This window comes from Eubalaena glacialis, chromosome 1 (assembly GCF_028564815.1).
Source record: "Eubalaena glacialis isolate mEubGla1 chromosome 1, mEubGla1.1.hap2.+ XY, whole genome shotgun sequence".
Lineage (NCBI taxonomy): Eukaryota > Metazoa > Chordata > Mammalia > Artiodactyla > Balaenidae > Eubalaena > Eubalaena glacialis.
In genome coordinates, this window is record NC_083716.1 from 105699239 (window position 1) to 105718256 (window position 19018).

General features: G+C 38.8%; 1 protein-coding gene across 5 annotated transcripts in view; it reads left to right on the plus strand.

Moving 5' to 3' along the window:
* Positions 1–19018, plus strand: part of PTPN4 (protein tyrosine phosphatase non-receptor type 4) — a 205013-nt gene that overhangs the window by 139003 nt on the left and 46992 nt on the right. For all 5 annotated transcript variants that reach the window (XM_061182965.1, XM_061182968.1, XM_061182967.1 and 2 more), the window contains exons 13-15: positions 1009–1077; positions 8287–8412; positions 10142–10300. In XM_061182965.1, coding sequence (XP_061038948.1) covers positions 1009–1077; positions 8287–8412; positions 10142–10300 — 354 coding nt within the window. The remainder of the gene's footprint in view (positions 1–1008; positions 1078–8286; positions 8413–10141; positions 10301–19018) is intronic.

Below are 19018 nucleotides of genomic sequence, written 5' to 3' on the forward strand. Positions count from 1 at the left end.
ATTATCTTAAGACACATCAACTTATCTGAATTTTAAAATCGTGACAATGTTTCTGACTTTTCCATTAAAACTTGAACAGATGTGCCATTCTATTCACATTTATCTATACTTGTCCATAGAAGATGATCTTAAAATTGCTTACTTATTAGCTTTGGAAACCTATATTTGGCTGCTTTTATATATATTAAATTTCTATCTATGTAAATGGTTATATTTGATATTCTAGACATTTATGTTCATTCACTCAAATAATGTGATGTGTCAAGTAACAGATTCTCTGAGAACCAAGTTTTTATTTACAAATTTGCTCTCAACACATTGGAGTACCACAGAGGAAGCTCAGTTCCCAGGCATAAATGGTGTGCTTGGGAGACAAATCAGCTTCAAGATAAACCCCTGTAATGCCCAACTCCCAACCATATTCTGACCTTCATTCCTTCTAATATAAAAATATCTGGAGTTGCCTGTATCTGGACGTGGAGGGATTTGAGGATGGGTCTGTGATCATTATCAGTAGGTGAGGAGGAAAAGCTTGCCCAAGGAAAGAGCAGTTCTTCGAGATCTCCCCATGTGTCAGGCCCTTGTTGAAGGAGTAGTAAAGACACTAGCCAAACCGCAGACGTGGCAGGAGGGCAGGGCTTAGATGAGCTGGGAGAGAGCAACCTGTTTCTGAGTCTAGAGGGAGTGCCTTTCCAGGGCATAGCAGAGGAGGAATTCCTCTCAGACAGAATTACTTCTTTCATACTCACTCCCAGACAAAGGAGTATCTGAAAACAAAGTGTCTTTGGAACACGTCCTTGTTCATTAATGGAAGAACTGTAGTTAAGCTTCATCCATCCAGGTAGAAGTGGAATATAGTCCATTCTTTCCTTCTTACCCTCTGCTCCCTTTTCTCTGCTAGAAATATCTTGTCTCTTATGTAATTGTAGTATAGTCATGCTGTGTGTTGTCATTTTATCTTGTAGTTCTCTTTAAGGTTTTCTTATTGTACGTATTTATCTATTTCAGTGGGAGAACTGAAGTCCAGTCAGTTCAATATGGCAAAGAAAAGGCAAATAAAGACAGGGTGTTTGCAAGGTAAGCCACTTCTAATTCAGTGTCTGAATTTTTTTTAAAGCAAGGTTAAAATTGCTAAAAACTTTTTCCAAATATGATTACAGAATTATCACGATTCCTTCTTTAATTAAATGATAAATTATGTTGAGCAAATAATGAAATAGTTTGTCTAGTTTACTCAATCATTTTTTTTTAGTGGACCAAGGATTGTAACCCTGACTAGGCAGAATCAAGTATTATATTATTAATATAACATTTTGTTGGAAGGCTTGTTTCCCTTTGGTTAACATTTTTGAGAAACATAGTGACTCATCTCATATATTATCCAGCCCATTTCTTCTTTCTTTAAATCATATTGTTAAGAAATAAGTTGCTTTTTATTTGGGTGCTATTTTGTTATCTTCATTTTTTAAGATCTGTTAATAACCAGTTTGCTTTTCAACAAGTGAGATGACATGATCAGATTTATGGTTTAGAAAATAGTTTTATAAGCAAGGATAGAGAATGAATTAGAAGTAAAGGCTGGGTACCCAGAGACCAGTTAGGTTATTGCAGTAATCCAAATGAAAATAACAAAGGCCTGAACTAAAACATTGACAGTGAAGTGGTTAATAGGGAACAAATTTGAGGAACTTATTTTGCAGGTGGAACAAGCACAAGTTGTTGACAGTTGGTGGAGGTGTGTGAGAGACAGGAGTATCTGGAAAGACTTGTCAGCTTGGAGTGACATAAAATGGACAGGGTTTACAGGAGAGAACAGATTTGTAATAGAAGAGGTTAAATTGGCACAGATCTAGTTTGAGATGCCTGAGCAATAATCTAACCAGATTGTCCAATAGATGATTAAAAACTCAGCCGAGAGCTCTGACGAGGGAGAGTGACCAGATTGGTGGCAGCTAATCTTTACTGAAGACCTACTGTGCCGAGCATTGTTTCAGGCCTTGAGAACACAGTGAAGAACAAGATACTGCACTCTGATTGGTGGAGCAGACGCCTAGTATAGGTGAGGGCTGAGGCAGGGAAGGCCCTGAGCCGGAGCCAGTAGTGGGCAGGGTGTGCACGGCAGTGGTGCAGGAGATGGCTAGACAGGCGGGCAGCGGCCGGAGTCTGTGTGGCCCTGTGCTGGGAACGGTGAGGACTTAGGATTGTAAGTGGAGGCCAGGGGGACTGGGGGCATGGGAGGGATATAAATTGACTTGCATTTTAAAAATGTGGTAGAGTTCTTGTGCTTTGGAGTGATAAACTGAAGTATCTACAAGTTCGTATGGTTTCTGGGATTTGCTTCAGAATAATTGGGGGGCGAGGTGAAACACGATTCTCATGATGATGCTGTTGAACCTGGGGCCTGAGTACACAGGTTTTATCTTTCTACTTCTGTTTATATTTGAAATGTTCCAAAATAAAAATATGGGGGAGGGTGGGAGATTAGCCTGGCTGCTGGGATAGAATCACTCTGTGGGGATGTGAGTGGAAGAGGGTGACCAGTTAATCTCATAATGGCTAATGCTTATTTTGTACTTATCTGTGCCAGGCAGTGTTTGTATATTAACTCACAACCCCCAAACTCAGTGAGGTAATAAATCCATTACAGATGAGAAAACTGAGCGAGTTTGAATAATTTACCTGAGATTATACAGAGAGTGAGGGATGCAGCAAGATTCTAACCAGGCATCCCAGGTTCTTACCCACACTTTTAACCTCTGTGCGGTAGTTTTTGCTGTTCTGCGTGAGACATGTGACGCTTGACTCCTTCCCTGCCTCAGATGTGAAAGGTGATCCCGTTATTGTCTGTCTCCTGCACTAGGTAGGATGTCAGCTCTAGGAGGACGGGAGTCTCTCTGTCTGAATTCACCACAGTAGCCACAGTTCTCTAGTGAGTGGGGTACGGTAGATGTTTTTAAATGAAGCAGTGTATTTTCAGTGAAAATGGCTTGGAGAGGGTGAGTCCTTAAAGAGGTCATGAGCTTAGCGTCTGCTGCCAGTGGAGGCCTGAGAGTTTTAATAAACAAGAAGTGGAGAATTTTGCTTTTGACTTTAATTTTGCTCTTAGTCTTTGTCCGAAAGACCTCCTGCTTTGTGTTTCTAGGGTAAAAAGCTGCTGTTTTTTTCTTTCCTCTAAAAGCAGAAACTGCTTTATTGCTTTCTCTACTCCACAAATGATGGCTCATTTTTTTTTTTAAAGCTCCAACAATGCCAAATAACATAAAGAAAAATCGTGACCCCAACACAATCATTTAAAATTGTTTTGTATTTACTATTCAAGATTTTGCCATGTATATACTTGCAGATATTGATATGTATGTCTATATTTTATTTGTTTTAAAAATTGTTTCATACTTTTTCTTGCTTGTTTTTATCACTTAGCATATCATAGGAATTTTCTTTGATGTTGAAAAATCTGCAGTCGTTCATGTCAGTAAATCTTAAACACTTAAGTCCTTTTCTCCTGAGCTGTAGATTTAATTGCAAGATCCTTCCCTTCGTCCTGCCACTGGTCCGCGTACACAGTCAGAGTCATTTCTGAGGCTGAGGCTGTGCCGGCACTGTGCCTGGAATGCTTGGAAAAATAAAAAACAAATAATATTACAAGTTCCTTGGAGTAAGGATATTTGAAACAAAAAAAATCATTAGAACATGATTTTTATGTGTTTGAATAATAAAATGTACTTGGGTTTTTTTATTTTCCCCTTCATTCCTGGCTTACCCTCATCCTGATTTGTCTATGAATGATCTGTCCAATTGGAAAATTGTCAATGAAAAATGCCTTGATGTAGGAAAGATTTCGCTGGTCAGGGCATATAGCATTTTGCTGTGATAAGTTTAACTTGAATTTGAATGATGTAATTCATTTCAGCATTTGTTCAAAAAGGTTTTGAAATTGATTTATTTTGGCTTTATTTTTAGATTTATTGAGGGAAATATTGTCAATTTCTCTATTAAATATAAATCTTGGTGTCATATTAGTGGCTTAGTTATTTCAGAAGGGAGAAAGAAAGAAAGTAAAAACACAGAGATGTCTGCCGCAATAGATACGGCTGCTGAAATTACTCAAATTCCTCCTTTCCACAGTCGTAGATACTCTTGTTTCTAGTTAGAAAGTACTAAGGACCTGTACAAAGGTAAAATGTACAGTAAAATGTTAATTTGAAACCATTTTCCTTGAAATTGCTCTTGAGAAAGGAATAGTTTACTTCCTATCAACTTTGCTTTAACTTAAAATGTACATATTTATTCTAGTTCTTAGTACTACTATAACTTTTTTGCAACACTCCTTTCAGACTTGTTAAAATCAAAGTAAATATTTTTCTGATTCTTCTATGTTAAAACAGCACCATAACAAAATACTTGCACTTTTTTATTCTTTTCCTAACAAGGAGCTTAACTTTTTGTCTTGCTTGATATTTGTAAAAATACTGAACATGATTTCATAACTAGTTCTACTGTAATATGATATCCTAATATAAATACCAAATCATAGGTGTGTTTATATATTAATGTTAATATCACATGCAAATGACTTCCTTTATTTATATGTGTTAATGCTTTAATATTTTGAGCATATCAGATTTTGAGAGATATACAGATAGTTACACCTGCATCTTATTAGTTCATTTTTTTTTCCAGAGCAGTTCCCAATACATTTTATTTTATTTTATTATTTATTTATGTTTTAAATTTAATATTTAAAAAAATTTTTTTTAATTTTTATTTTATATTGGAGTATAGTTGATTAACAGTGTTGCGTTAGTTTCAGGTATACAGCAAAGTGATTCAGTTACACATATACAAGTATCTATTCATTTTCAAATTCTTTTTCCATTTCTGTTATTACAGAATATTGAACAGAACTCCCTGTGCTATGCAGTAGGCCCTTGTTGGTTACCTATCTATCTATCTATCTATTTATTTATTTGGCTGCGCCGGGTCTTAGTTGTGGCATGTGAACTCTTAGTTGCGGTATATGGGATCTAGTTCCCTGACCAGGGATCGAACCCAGGCCCCCTGCATTGGGAGCATGGAGTCTTAGCCACTGGACCACCAGGGAAGTCCCTGGTTATCTATTTAAAATATAGCAGTGTGTGCATGGGAATCCCAAACCCCAGTCTATCCCTCCTCCCCCACTTTTCTCTGCCTGGTAACCATAAGCTCATTTTCTAAGTCTGTGGGTTTGCTTCTGTTTTGTAAATAAGTTTATTTATATCATTTTTTTAAAGATTCCACATATAAGTGGTATCATATGATATTTGTCTTTCTCTGTCTGACTTACTTCACTTAGTATGATAGTCACCAGTCAGATAGTTCTTCATTTTATATATGCATTATTAAAATGTGAAATTGTTTAACAGGTTATCTTATAAAACAAATATTATTCAGTGAGTAGTAGAGATAAAATTCCAATATGATGGGCCCCAAATAACTGTCCTGTTTCTTTTGTTGTGCTGGAATTGTATGAATCCACTTTGAAATAATAAGTCATCATCTAGGACGAGGTCTTAATAGTACTGTTTTAATGATCCTACTAGCTCTGAAAGACAAGCTTTTCTGGGATTGTGATGATCTGATGCATATCTATCAAAATACCCTAATGGTTTTAGCAATTATTAAATTATTCTGTTAGAGTATTAGAGAATTCTAGAATTCTTGTCCACTCCTTGGAATTTTAGTTGGCAGTATAAATAGTTAGAAAAGATTTCTCCTTAAACTTTTTATGTAAGGTGGTTTTTTTCAGCAATAATAAATGTTAACTTATTTTTCTGATACATCAACTCTTTGAATTGCTTTCAAACTTTTTCAGTTATCATATAATATCTAAGAAGAAAGCAAAAGAATGTTCCCATGCAACAGAAAAATAAGGTGCCATGGCCAGAAAATAAATTTACCACATTACAAACACTGATGAAGTGTGGTATTTTTTTCTCTGAAGTTTCCACACTCAACAGGAAACATAGACAGCAAGCTTAAGTGGGTGGGTCTCTGAGGTTAAAACTGTTAATAAAATACCTTGAAATTTGGTTTTAAATGCAAAGCATTTCCAACCATGTTTAGTTTATTAACAACAGTAAAGTGTTCTGATGCTTTGTATTAGGTGAGTATAACTGGATTGTTTTCCTCCTTCAAATGACTCTTTCCCTCTTTTAGAAAATGAAAATAGTTGATCTCCTGACTGTGGTTAGTGAACTCACTTAAACAGTTTACATTTAATAATCCAATATGTGAGTAATCTGTTTATTAACATTAAGAATTAGCATTAATAGAAGAGCCATAAATGCTGTTTCTTTTAATAATCTTTACTTCATTTTAAAAATCTAATGCATGAGATAATATACTTTATTTTTATTTTATTGTGACTGATGAGGTGGTTAGACTAAATGGTATCCTGACTTGTCTTCAAATCAGAAAATCCTGTAGTTTAAACTCATGGTAATGGGAAATGTTTATGCTTTAATGACTTCAGATTCACTTATGAAAAATGAAATCTGAGTCAATGACTTTTTAAAAAAAATTGATAACGTTACATCTCTTTTAGAAAATGTTCAATGTTCTTAAATTAAGGAGATGTCAGTCAACTATATTTCAATTTAAAAATAAGTAAAAGAAAAAAAAGGAACATCATTAGGCCAAACTAAAAAGATTTTAGCTATGAATGCATGAAATGATAGGGCATTTGTGTGATTTGGATTCAGAAGTAATTTAAGTTACTTGTGGTTTAGTAAAATTAATAAACTAAAACACTGCACTGAAAATGTAGATACTCATAGATCATTTCAGAAGGTAGGGAAGGACCGTAGGAGCATACATTTTATTAGTAAATTTTGATATTTAGATGTAGAAACTTAAGTGATTTGTCTGTGGGAAGGTCAAAGCTAGGATTGATGGTCCCCACTCATTGTTTTTTTTTTAAAAAATAAATTTATTTATTTATTTTTGGCTGCGTTGGGTCTCTGTTGCTGTGCGTGGGCTCTCTCTAGTTGCGGTGTGCGGGCTTCGCATTGCAGTGGCTTCTCTTGTTGCGGAGCACGGGCTCTAGGCGCGCAGGCTTCAGTAGTTGTGGCACACAGGCTCAGTAGTTGCGGCTCGTGGGCTCTAGAGCGCAGGCTCAGTAGTTGTGGCACACGGGCTTAGTTGCTCCGTGGCATGTGGGATCTTCCCGGACCGGGCCTCAAACCCGTGTCCCCTGCATTGGCAGGCTGATTCTTAACCACTGCACCACCAGGGAAGCCCCCCACTCATTGTTTTAATGCTTCCTACTATGTATGTAAATTTTCTTGAGTACTCGTGGTCAGTGTTACCATGCTTTGTAGTCTAGTCTATTTGTATGTGCTTCAGTGAGTTATTACTGAAATATAAAACTGTCTAAGTTTAGAAGCTGATATATTATGTAATTTGCTTAATTCATTATATTAACCTTCATATGAACTCTGCATGTCAAAAAGCTAGGCATTTAAATAGATATCATGTATTTTCCATGAACTTTGGCCACTTTTTGAATTTGCATAAAAAACGACTTCAGTTGCTAATTCACCTAAAATTCTAAGGGTTTTTGACCTCCGTAAAGATCAATATCTTTTCTGAAAAGATCATTTACTCTCTTTATCACTATAATAACTGACAATATACAGGTAAGAAAACATATGCTACTCCCCACCATGAGACAAAATAATTAACCTTCCAAATGTTTCCTAAAGAAGAAAAGAAAAGAAAAAAATCCACTGGCTTACTGTATATAAAAGGGGAAAATTTATAAATACAATATGCACAATTATCATTTTTACCTTGTCCTCATTGAGGCAGAGGGCCAGGGTTTAGGTTTAAGGACACTCAGGAGATGATGTGTTAGGAACTGTTTAAAACACCACAAGATAAGCTCAAGTCCCAGAGACCCTGGGACAGAGACAATGTCTAAAATATAATGTTGGTAGTATCTGGGAAAACTTGATAGCCAACGATTCCATTGTTTTTTTTCTTTCATTTTTCTTTCTTTGTTTCTTTCATTTTTCTGCTCTTCCCTATTCTCTTTCCTACTTTTTCTTGCCTTCTTTCTTCATATAAAGATTTCCTTTCTTAGGAAATTGTTTGGTAAGTAGCCTCCAAATGCATTAATTTCTTGTAAATAAACGTGTTGTGTTTACTCATCTAGAATATGATGTATTAAGACAAATTGTAAGGTTCGGTACATAGCTTGGGGTAAAAAATAAAATTTTTTGCATATTATTTAAATTATTACTCCAGATCCCCAAGTAAGCCCTTGGCACGGAAATTAATGGATTGGGAAGTAGTAAGCAGAAATTCACTATCTGATGACAGGTTGGAAACACAAAGCCTTCCGTCGCGATCCCCACCTGGCACTCCTAATCAGTAAGTACATCAGGTGTACGTTTTGCTAATTTCTAAATGTTTGGCTGTATGTTTCCATTGCCTGAAGATTATAATACGTAAAATTAAAATTTTTTGGTCAGACATGATTTCGTTGCTCCAAGGTATTATTTCCTCTCAGCCTGGAGCTCACTGCGTAAGCAGAGCATGACATAAAGATGCTCACTTAACTACAAAGCTGACTTTCACAGTCAGGGTCGCTAGCCAATAAATCAAGGCCTATTAGTAGACTTAAAATCTGGGAATATGGTTGTAGCTGACATAACTCTTTTCCATGTGTATCTCCAGCATAACTTCTAGGAGAGTGCATATTATTTGAACATGCTAAGTGTCGTGATTCTCTTGCTGAAGCTCCTACCCTGCTTCTGCTGTGCCAGTGTCTGTGGTCTACGAAAAGGGATTTCCAGCCTCAGTTCCCACCAGCTCAGCCATAGCTCAGCTGAGAAGCACATGTTACTCAGCACTTACTGTATATGCACTTCATCCTAGCATTTCTCACAAAAGCTGGATGCTTGGGTGTAGGTAGTAATAATAAGATACTAAACGTGTACTGGCCAAAGATGTTATCTTAATTTCATAATGTTAACAAATGTGTTGTATGTATTATATGTATGTGATTAAGATAATGATAACAAAATGAATGTCACCATACTGACTGTCCTTGTTAACCCAAAAGGTTGATATAAGAAATATTTGAATTTTGGCATGGAATATAATATTTAAAGAAGTCTTCCTCTGGACATATTTCATACACATTCATGTTCAATAAATGTGCACTAAATTCTGAAAGTTGTTTCACTGATGGGTGTTTGTCAGCTTAAGAGTAAATTCCTACCATATTGGAAGTAAAGTGTGTGCACAAACAGCTTGGTTCACAGCAGGTTACCTAATAGCTAGGTGTCTTCCTCACTACTAGAAACAAAATAGACTCAAAAGTTTGTACAGTGTTTTGCTAATTGTAGATTGCTAAGTCATCTTTTTTATAATAGACTGCATATAAATTCAAAGGCTAATCAGCTTGTTGGAGAAGATCCAGAACCTTCTTTTTCTGGTCCCTTTTCCAGCCAGCCATTCCTTATTTGTTACCAGTACCCCACTAAACAATTACAGCAAATTATGGAAGACACATGAAATTTAAACCAGATGGTTGAATTAATTAATTGTCACTAACTCCGATCAGACTTTCTGTTAATGAAACAATTTTACGTATGATATGAAGAAAATTGTTTTTTCCCTAAATTCTAAAGTGACTGTGTCACTTATGAAGATGGAAATACGGTATTCAGTATCTCTAGTCTTAGAAATTATAGAAAATCCCATAAATAAAAGTATTTATTAAAGGATTAAAAAAGAATTCAGACCAGAGGATATTTCTGAATTATTGATTCTCTCCTTTTATTTTGTAAATCCTGATTAAGACGCACATTTGTAGTGACTGAAACCTAGAAACATTAAGGTTGGTGGGGATAATAGATGATTGAAATAGATAAAATCCCTGTGGCAGATTGCTAACTCTAGCTCAGATCTTTTGACTTCCTATTCTGTGCTTTTTCTGTTTATACCATACTGTCTTTGTCAGAGACTCAGCTTAGTAAAATGTGGTCAGTCTTAAAAACACACACCCACTTTCTACTGCAATCATATAAGAAAAAAACTTGAACATACTGAGTTACAGTACATTTTTACTCAGTTTTTGTTCCTTTTCTCGTAGTCGAAATTCTGCGTTCACCCAAGAGGGAAACAGGTTACGGCCGTCTTCAGTGGGTCATTTGGTCGGCCACGTGGTTCACACCTGCCCAGGCGAGGCATTCGTGAGGCATCGGTCTCCATCTTCCACACAAGCTAACAGCATTGTTTTGGAATCATCTCCGTAAGGCCTTTTTGCATTTAGCTTCCTTTTTATGAGTAATAGTGCCCCAAATTGTTTCATTTGAAATAATCTGGGAAATTATAGTATTTGATACAAGACTTTATTTATGCGATGTTTTAAAAGTTTATATATTTGTAAATGTGCTTATTTGTTCCTGAAGGTCTTGGTGACCCCCACCCCACAAAATTGCTGTTATTATTTTGTTGACTCTGTATATTCTTGAACTTTTAGTGCACATTGTTACATATTTCTGCAGATACATGTATCACTGCGGTCAGGCAGTAAGGTGATGAAAGGTAGAGTTTTCTTAATATTTTTCAGGAAGGGAACCATAAGGATGAGTAGACAGTGTTGGGGAAATTAAGTAGCAGGGGAGAACATCACACTGAAAATAAGTTATAGAAAGCGTGCATACATCATTTCTAAAATTCACTCCTATCTCATTACAAATTGATGCATAAATTAAACTTTATAATTCAGTATATCAGTTTAATGCACAACATACTTACCTCACATTAATAGGCAGTCTTGATTTATTGGTTCATATAATACAGTTAGTTCATATGCAAGTAAAAATACAGTGCAAGAGTTAGAAAAGAAGTAAAATACTTTATAAGATACGTAAGTAGGTAAGAGGATTCATTAATTGCTGAGAAGGAGACGGGTTTAAGATATAGTGAATGTGATGAGGGTTGCAGAAAGGATGGGTCTGAGTGATGGAGAGCAGGTGCAGTGGTCAGCACAGCAGCTGTAGGTGCTCCAGGAAAGCGCGCCTGGTCTGTAGGAGCAGCTGCTGTCCTCTGTGTGGGCCAGCAGCGAAGGCGGCCAAGCTGTCGGGACCAGTGGGCGTTGAGTCTGGCTAACGTGTATCTGGGTAGAAGATTTGGATTGTGTGTGTACATTATAAAGGTTGGAGGAATAGAAAACTATACACTGCACAGTGACACCTGTGGAGCATGGGTGGACAGGAGTTAGGATTGGTGGAAATTTATGTTTTATTACTTTAAAAATTACAACTAAACTTTTTGTTTGATTTTTAATAAGCATGTATTTTCTACTTCTAAAACCTTAAAAAGTACAGTAATTAAAGACGTGATTGAAATGTTAACTGATTAAATTTTTAAATGACATGCTTTCGGCACATGAAAGCCGACCACTTGGAGGAATCACAAAGTCCGTGTCATCACAGACAGAACAGTGTCACTCCTGGGGCCTGACCACATGATCTCAGTCTAGTTTTTGTAGGGCCCTTTCCGTAGAGCCCATACACATCTGCCTTCGCATACAATTGAGTATTTCCTTTTGTAAATTTTATAGATTCACAAACCCCCCAAATCACTTACCTCTTCAGAATACCTGTGTTCTCTTTTCCTGACCTGAAGTGGAGAAGGAAGTTCAGGATAGGTTGCAACCATGCAGAGTTTTTCTTCCCCTGCCCAGTCCACCAGAATTTCAAATGCTTCGGGCTTTCTCTTTGGACATGTTTTATGAAGCTTATGTATTTGTATTCAGTTTTGAATCTATAACACTGCGTTGGAAATTCAGCCAATCCTCACCTTAAGAATAATGAGAGAGTTCTGAAAAGACAAGCTTAATGGTAAACTAATAATAATAACTTACATTGGTAGCTTACAGTCAGCTTTTTCATAAATTATCTCACTGTTCTATTCAAGAGAACTCAATAAAATAGGAAAGCTATATAGCCCCCCTTTACAGATGAGAGAGCCACACTAACAGCATTTGTCCCAATTTACGGAACTAAAACTTGGGTTTTCTTACCTGAGCCAGTCTGTAGAACTGTGTATCCTGGACAAGGCTTTGTTGATTTTTTTTTTTTTTTCAATTTAGAGGAAATATTTTTCAACTTGGAATCCATAGATTTTAGTTTTACATTGGCCAAATGTGAAAAGAATGCAAACAATATGTTGGATTAAGCACAGAGCATTTCAACGTAGTACAATACATTGAAATTGATGTTGGGATATCTCACCAGTTTCCTGCTCTTTGAGGGAGTCCAGGGGCGTTCAGGTGAGCCTGACTTCAGGCACTGGGCGAGCTTGCCCACTTCTCAAGGAGAAAACGCTATTAATTCGCAGGTGTGTTTACTGTGGAAGCAAACAGGAGGCTGTTGTACTGCTTAAAGTTACCGTTTGTAGGCAGGGGTAATTGAGATTACATCCTACCATTTCCTTCCTTTCTCTAAATGATCCACAGAAAATTAGACTGTTTTTAGTTTGTGATTTTTCTGAGATAAACATTAGCCCTAAATTAATTTTAAAATACTTAACAGATTAAAAATAAATAAATTCCCACCACAATGCTAATACGTAACAGGGAAGCTCAGGTATTTCTACAGAATAATTGCAAAGTGTGTGAATGGGATGGATACAGTTTTATTTTTTATTATGATACAGATTGCTAACAGCTGCAACAGAGAACTGTTTTGAGTGCAGAGGAAGCTGCCTCACTGCTGACCTTGAAGCACTCATGAGGAAACTTATAGCCACCTGGACTGAAACAAGTCAGGAAAGCTTTTGCCCACCTGGCTTGATGGACAGTGTTAACAACTCTTTTACTGCTGTGTTACAATATATTGCCTGTTGACAGCAAAGTGCACTTCAATGTAACATTTTCATTATCTGCTCTTCACTTAACATTTTCCAAAATGTCAAAGTTTAAGATAAGCACATTATTTGTGGTGAAAAACCCCAGCCTGAAAGTTGGGCATTGGAACAGTTTTATTTATTTGTTTATTTATTTAAATTTATTTATTTATTTATTGGCTGCATTGGGTCTTCGTTGCTGTGCGCAGGCTTTCTCTAGTTGAGGTGAGCGGGAGCTACTCTTTGTTGCAGTGCACGGGCTTCTCACCGCAGTGGCTTCTCTTGTTGCAGATCACGGGCTCTAGGCACACGGGCTTCAGTAGTTGTGGCATGTGGGCTCAGTAGTTGTGGCTTGCGGGCTCTAGAGCACAGGCTCAGTACTTGTGGTGTGCAGGCTCAGTAGTTGTGGTGTGCGGGCTCAGTAGTTGTGGCTTGCAGGCTCAATGGTTGTGGCTCGCGGGCGCAGTTGTGGCTCGCTGGCTCTAGAGCGCAGGCTCAGTAGTTGTGGCTCACAGGCTCAGTAGTTGTGGCTCACAGGCTCAGTAGTTGTGGCTTGCGGGCGCTAGAGTTTAGGCTCAGTAGTTGTGGCTCGCAGGCTCTAGAGCGCAGGCTCGTAGTTGTGGCGCGCAGGCTCAGTAGTTGTGATGTACAGGCTCAGTAGTTGTGGCTCGCGGGCGCTAGAGCGCAGGCTCAGTAGTTGTGGCTCACAGGCTCAGTAGTTGTGGCGCGCAGGCTCAGTAGTTGTGACGCACAGGCTTAGTTGCTCTGCAGCATGTGGGATCTTCCCAGACCAGGGCTTGAACCTGTGTCCCCTGCATTGGCAGGCGGATTCTTAACCACTGCACCACCAGGGAAGCCCTGGAACACTTTTAGAATCACATTCCTGTCTCTCCTTTCTTTTTTCTTTTTTTTTTTTTTTTAATTTATTTATTTATTTTTGGCTGTGTTGGGTCTTCGTTTCTGTGCAAGGGCTTTCTCTAGTTGCGGCAAGCGGGGGCCTTCTCTAGTTGCGGCAAGCGGGGGCCTTCTCTAGTTGCGGCAAGCGGGGGCCACTCTTCATCGCGGTGCGCGGGCCTCTCACTATCGTGGCCTCTCTTGTTGCGGAGCACAGGCTCCAGACGCGCAGGCTCAGTAATTGTGGCTCACGGGCGTAGCTGCTCCGCGGCATGTGGGAACTTCCCAGACCAGGGCTCGAACCCATGTCCCCCTCATTGGCAGGCAGACTCTCAACCACTGCGCCACCAGGGAAGCCCTCTTTTTTCTTAACATCCAAAGTTAACACAAGTAGTAATTTGCCCACAAAATTTTTTCTGTGGGTAGAATTTAAACAGTATGTGTTTCAAGTCCTTGTTCCCATCCATACCCCACTGTGGATCATTTTAGGCAAATTATTGGTTTTAAATATATTAAAACCATTGCATTAGGAATATGTTATCAATTAAAGTAAATATGAATGTCCTTAGAGCCCTGACCTCTACTGATCTTGCATTCTGTTCATTTGAAATATAAGTAGTTTCTAGTAGAATTTAAAATATAATAGTTTTACCACTTATAAGTAAAATGGAATGAAAGAAAATAGTCATCTTCAGCATATGCTCTGATAAGTTCTGTTGAAGCCTCAGTTACTGGCAGATAGGACGGTTGCTTAGCTTTTGTCTCTTTTATAAATTGGCTTCTGAGAAGCATTTCATTTGAAGAGAAGAGTCCACTGCTACAAGTTTAGAAATCCCAGATTTAAAATAACTTTCCTCCCGCTTTTTGCAGTTGTTTTCTTTGAGGTGCAACTATAACTTAGTGTTAAGAGCGTAAGCTCTGGATTCAGACTGTTTAAAACTTGGTTCCACCACTTCTAATTATGTGACCTTGGGTGAGTTATTTTATCTCTGTAAGCATTAATTTCCTTGCTTGTAAAACAGTATGATAATATCTACCTCGTAGGACGGCTGTGAATATTTAATGAGATGCTTATTAGTAGTTCGGCAGAGAAAAAGTACTTAGTAGACGTTAACTATAATAATTACAATACATCTTTCAGTTAATTTGGGGCGGAGGGGGGGGAATGTATTCCAGCAGCTTTTAAGTATATTATCAACCATTTATCTGTTGTATGTTTGAAGTGTGGCTGTCTGGTTGAACACAATGAGGAATTCCCCAAATTCTCAACTTCATCCTTCAGTTCCTAATCACCAGAGACTATACAGATTTCATAATCCTCAAATGTTAAATCCAGTTCCCTGAGCTATTCTTTCCTAGACTGTCCCGTTCCAGTCTTATCTTTGTCCGACCTAATCAATTCCTTTTGCTTCGTCCTCAAAGCTTTGCCTTTTTTCTGCCCCTCTGAGCTGCTGGCACTGATAACTTCACCTGCAGGCTCAGTGTAACCTAACTCCCATGCCAGCCTTGATCAGGTCTAGTGTTATATCATGGACCATGCAAATACTAGGCTGCTGTAGGACAAGGAAATAAGAGAAGCAAAGAGGGTTGGGTGGAAGGAGTATTGAGCCATGGGGCCTCAGAGGGCACACCGTGTTAGATGCTGTACCTGTGGCGGCAGGACTAAGTGTAGATCCCTGGGCTGCTTCTCTGCAGCGTACTTACCTGCCATCCAGCTCTTGCAAAAGCCTCCCTTACTTGCAGTTGGGAGCTGAGGTCAGAGACTTGGAGTTTGGTTGAAACCAGGAATCTCAGGTCTGGGACCTTGGTTCTGGAGTAGATTCCTACTGATAGAATAATATGACATTTTCAGTTCTATTCTTCTATTAATCATATCCCCGGGAGTTTCTATGCACTTTAATTGCCTTGAGCATCAATTAGTAATCAGTCTGAAATGGTGTTTACTTTGAAATACTCTGAATGTCACTATAAATTAGCCAAAGTATCGAGAAGCCTGGATTTTGAACCAGAATTTTATCTGTATCTTACGTAACATAAGTATGGCAGGGGTAAGTGCCCAGTGAAGACTTGGATGACACTAGTGATTGTAATTGAGTGAGATAAGAGCTGCTGGTATGTATTTTAGAAAATAAGAGTTTTAAAAGGAGCCATCATTCCTGGCAAGTTTTATTAGTGTCTACCAAGAATATGGTTTTTGTTTTCTAGTCTTAAATTAGAATAAACTTTATGCTTGTATGAAGGGTGTATTTGTACAGTTAAATCTTTGGCAGCATTTTTTTGTTTTTAATTTACAGTTTTAAGAGTTTATCCTGCTCATTTTTCTTTTTTATGAGTAATTACAATAATCTCTTTGGAACTATATTTTCTACACTTTCCCTATGACACATTTTTTCCAGCTCCCATATTTAATGCCAAATGATTACCTCTACTTGTAAGACTCCAGGCACAGCCTTGATCCCTACTTCTTTCTTTGGTTCCTATTTCCCTAGTCCTGTCTAAACCATCTGGTAGTAGATGCTCGTCTTCTTTTAGGTTATAGGTCCCTTCTCTCAGGTGCCAGCTGTTATTTCTAGTGGGGCTGTGTCCCACTATGCTGCCTGGTTGTCCTTTCCAAGTATGTGATGTCTCTTCATCCTGTTTTCCTTGGTAGTTTTTGTTTATTTGTTTGTTTTGGTTTTGGCCTAGAAATAGTACCTTTTTATTCTTTTTTTTTTAATTAAAAAAAATTTTTTTTGCCTGCAGATGAATTGGGAGATTGGGATTGACATATATACAATAATATGTATAAAATAGATAACTAATAAGAACCTGCTGTATAAATTAATTAATTAATTAATTAAAAAAAATTTTTGGGCCGCTCCATGCAGCTTGTGGGTGGGGTCCTGGTTCCCCTGGATCCCCGACCAGGGATCGAACCCGGGCCCTGGCAGTGAAAACGCCGAGTCCTAACCAGTGGACTGCCAGGGAATTCCCAGTAGTACCTTTTTAAAGAACTGGCCTATTTCATGATATTATTTTAAATGTATAATAATTTCAAATTACAATACATGGTTTACCTATGAAAGTCATCTTCCTAGATAATTGTTTAATAGATTGACTTCGTATGATACTTCTACATTAAATATGAACAGGGAAGTTATTTGTTATGATAAATTGAGTTAATATGAGTATGTCTTTAAAATGTAATTGATACCTTTTGCCCAAAATAAGAATTTTAGAAGTCTGTGTTGATATTCTTGATTACTTTTATAGACAATAGATAGATAGGTAGATAGATAGACAGAAAGAGAGTGTGTTTGGTTATTGAAGCTGGAAACACAGGAAGGGGAAATTGTCACCAGGATTACTGGGAAAGGGCATAATTAGTTTGTGAAAGCTCCCCAGACCAACCTTAACCTCTGCAGTAACCAGGCCCATGGAGAGCTTGTCCATCACTCTCTGTGAAGTTACCTTAACAAGAAAGTTACATAAAACAATGAGAGAAGGCAGGTAGCACCTGTCCTGAAATCCAAAATTATATCATCCTTTCCTCTCTTAGATCTTGGCTGATCCTCTGCCTGTACTCCATTCTCCTCACCCTTTATTTAGAGTTTGGCTCAAATCCCAGCCCGAGCCTGTACACTTGGACTCTCTTCCTTTCTGGGTCTTCTTGTGGACTTCGCATGAGTAAAGGAGAGGGTGTATTCAGATACCCATTGGAGTCCGGCAAGTAACACTGGGTGGGATTCACGTGGCCTGGAATGCCTGTGGCCCATCTAAAGGCAGCAGCTACCACTTGGCTTTGTCCAGTTGTTGACAACTTGTAATGCAGGTCTATTCTTTCCAAAGCTTCCAGATTTTTCATTCTGGAAATCCAGATTTTGTATGTAATTTTTAAAATGTAGTCAACTCACATTTTTAAAGTGAACAGGCCAAATGTATGTTGGCAATAATTGGCCCACAAGCCATGAATCTGCAACCACTGTTCTAGTACAGTGATTTCTAATCAGAAGCAGATAATAAAAATCACTGCTGGAGCTTTTTGGACTGTATACGCCTGGTCGCTAACCCTGGAAATGCAGACTCAGCAGTCTAGCAAAATGTCCCGTGGTGTCAGTGCCATCCCTCTCTTGCAGCTGAGTGTTGCCACCATGATACCCCTGCCCACCAGGCCTGGCTCACTTAGATACCGGGCTGCACAGCAGGCTTGGGTTTGTCCCTGTTGTTTGTCTTGGTGCTGTATTTAGACTGTTATCTGAACCAAGAATAAAGTTGCTCTGACTCCATTCCCACCTGATCCCAACCTTATACTCTTCCCCCAAGGCCTTTGGTTTTTTTTAAAATTTATTTATTTTATTTATTTTATCTTTGGCTGGGTTGGGTCTTCATTGTTGCACACAGGCTTTTCTCTGGTTGCAGCGAGCGGGACCTACTCTTCATTGCGGTGCTCGGGCTTCTCATTGCGGTGGCTTCTCGTTGGGAGCACGGGCTCTAGGTGTGCAGGCTTCAGTAGTTGTGGCACACGGGCTCAGTAGTTGTGGCTTGCGGGCTCTAGAGCGCAGGCTCAGTAGTTGTGGCACACGGGCTTAGTTGCTCCGCAGCATGTGGGATCTTCCTGGACTAGGACTCGAACCCGTGTCCCCCGCATTGGCAGGCGGATTCTTAACCACTGTGCCACCAGGGAAGCCCCAGACCTTTAGTTTTGAGACTGAATGTTTCCCAGGTGTGACAACTGTATGCAAAACTAGAGGAAAGCCTCTCTTCACCTTGCCTGAGTGGTTATACTTAGTCCTGAGTAAGGGATGAGACCTATTGGTTGATCCATGTGGAGTCCAGTGACTCCCAGTTTTTGTAAAGTCTTGGAGGCTTCCGGCCAACTGCTTGTTAGAGATTTCCCATCTGGGGCTGTGCCAAGGGTTGCCTGCCTCTGTCTACCCTGGTCCCTGCAGCAGGCCATGGCCAAGGCACGCAGCTCTCTCCTAGCAGTTTCTTGCACAAGCAGTGCTTGAATGCATCGCCTCATAGAGGCCTGGGTTCTTGGCAGTTGAAATTAGCAGAATAAAAACTAGTATGTTTGGGACCTGGAATCTCTGGCCATCAAGGTAGACGTCAGAGAAGCTTTGGCTGAAAAGGGGAGGTGTGCTCTCTGATGCAGTCCTCATAGACTTATCAGAAGCTAGAGCATTTTGTGCCCTGAAGACTTCTGGGTAGAAAGCTGAGTGGTTATTATTGTTCACTGCGT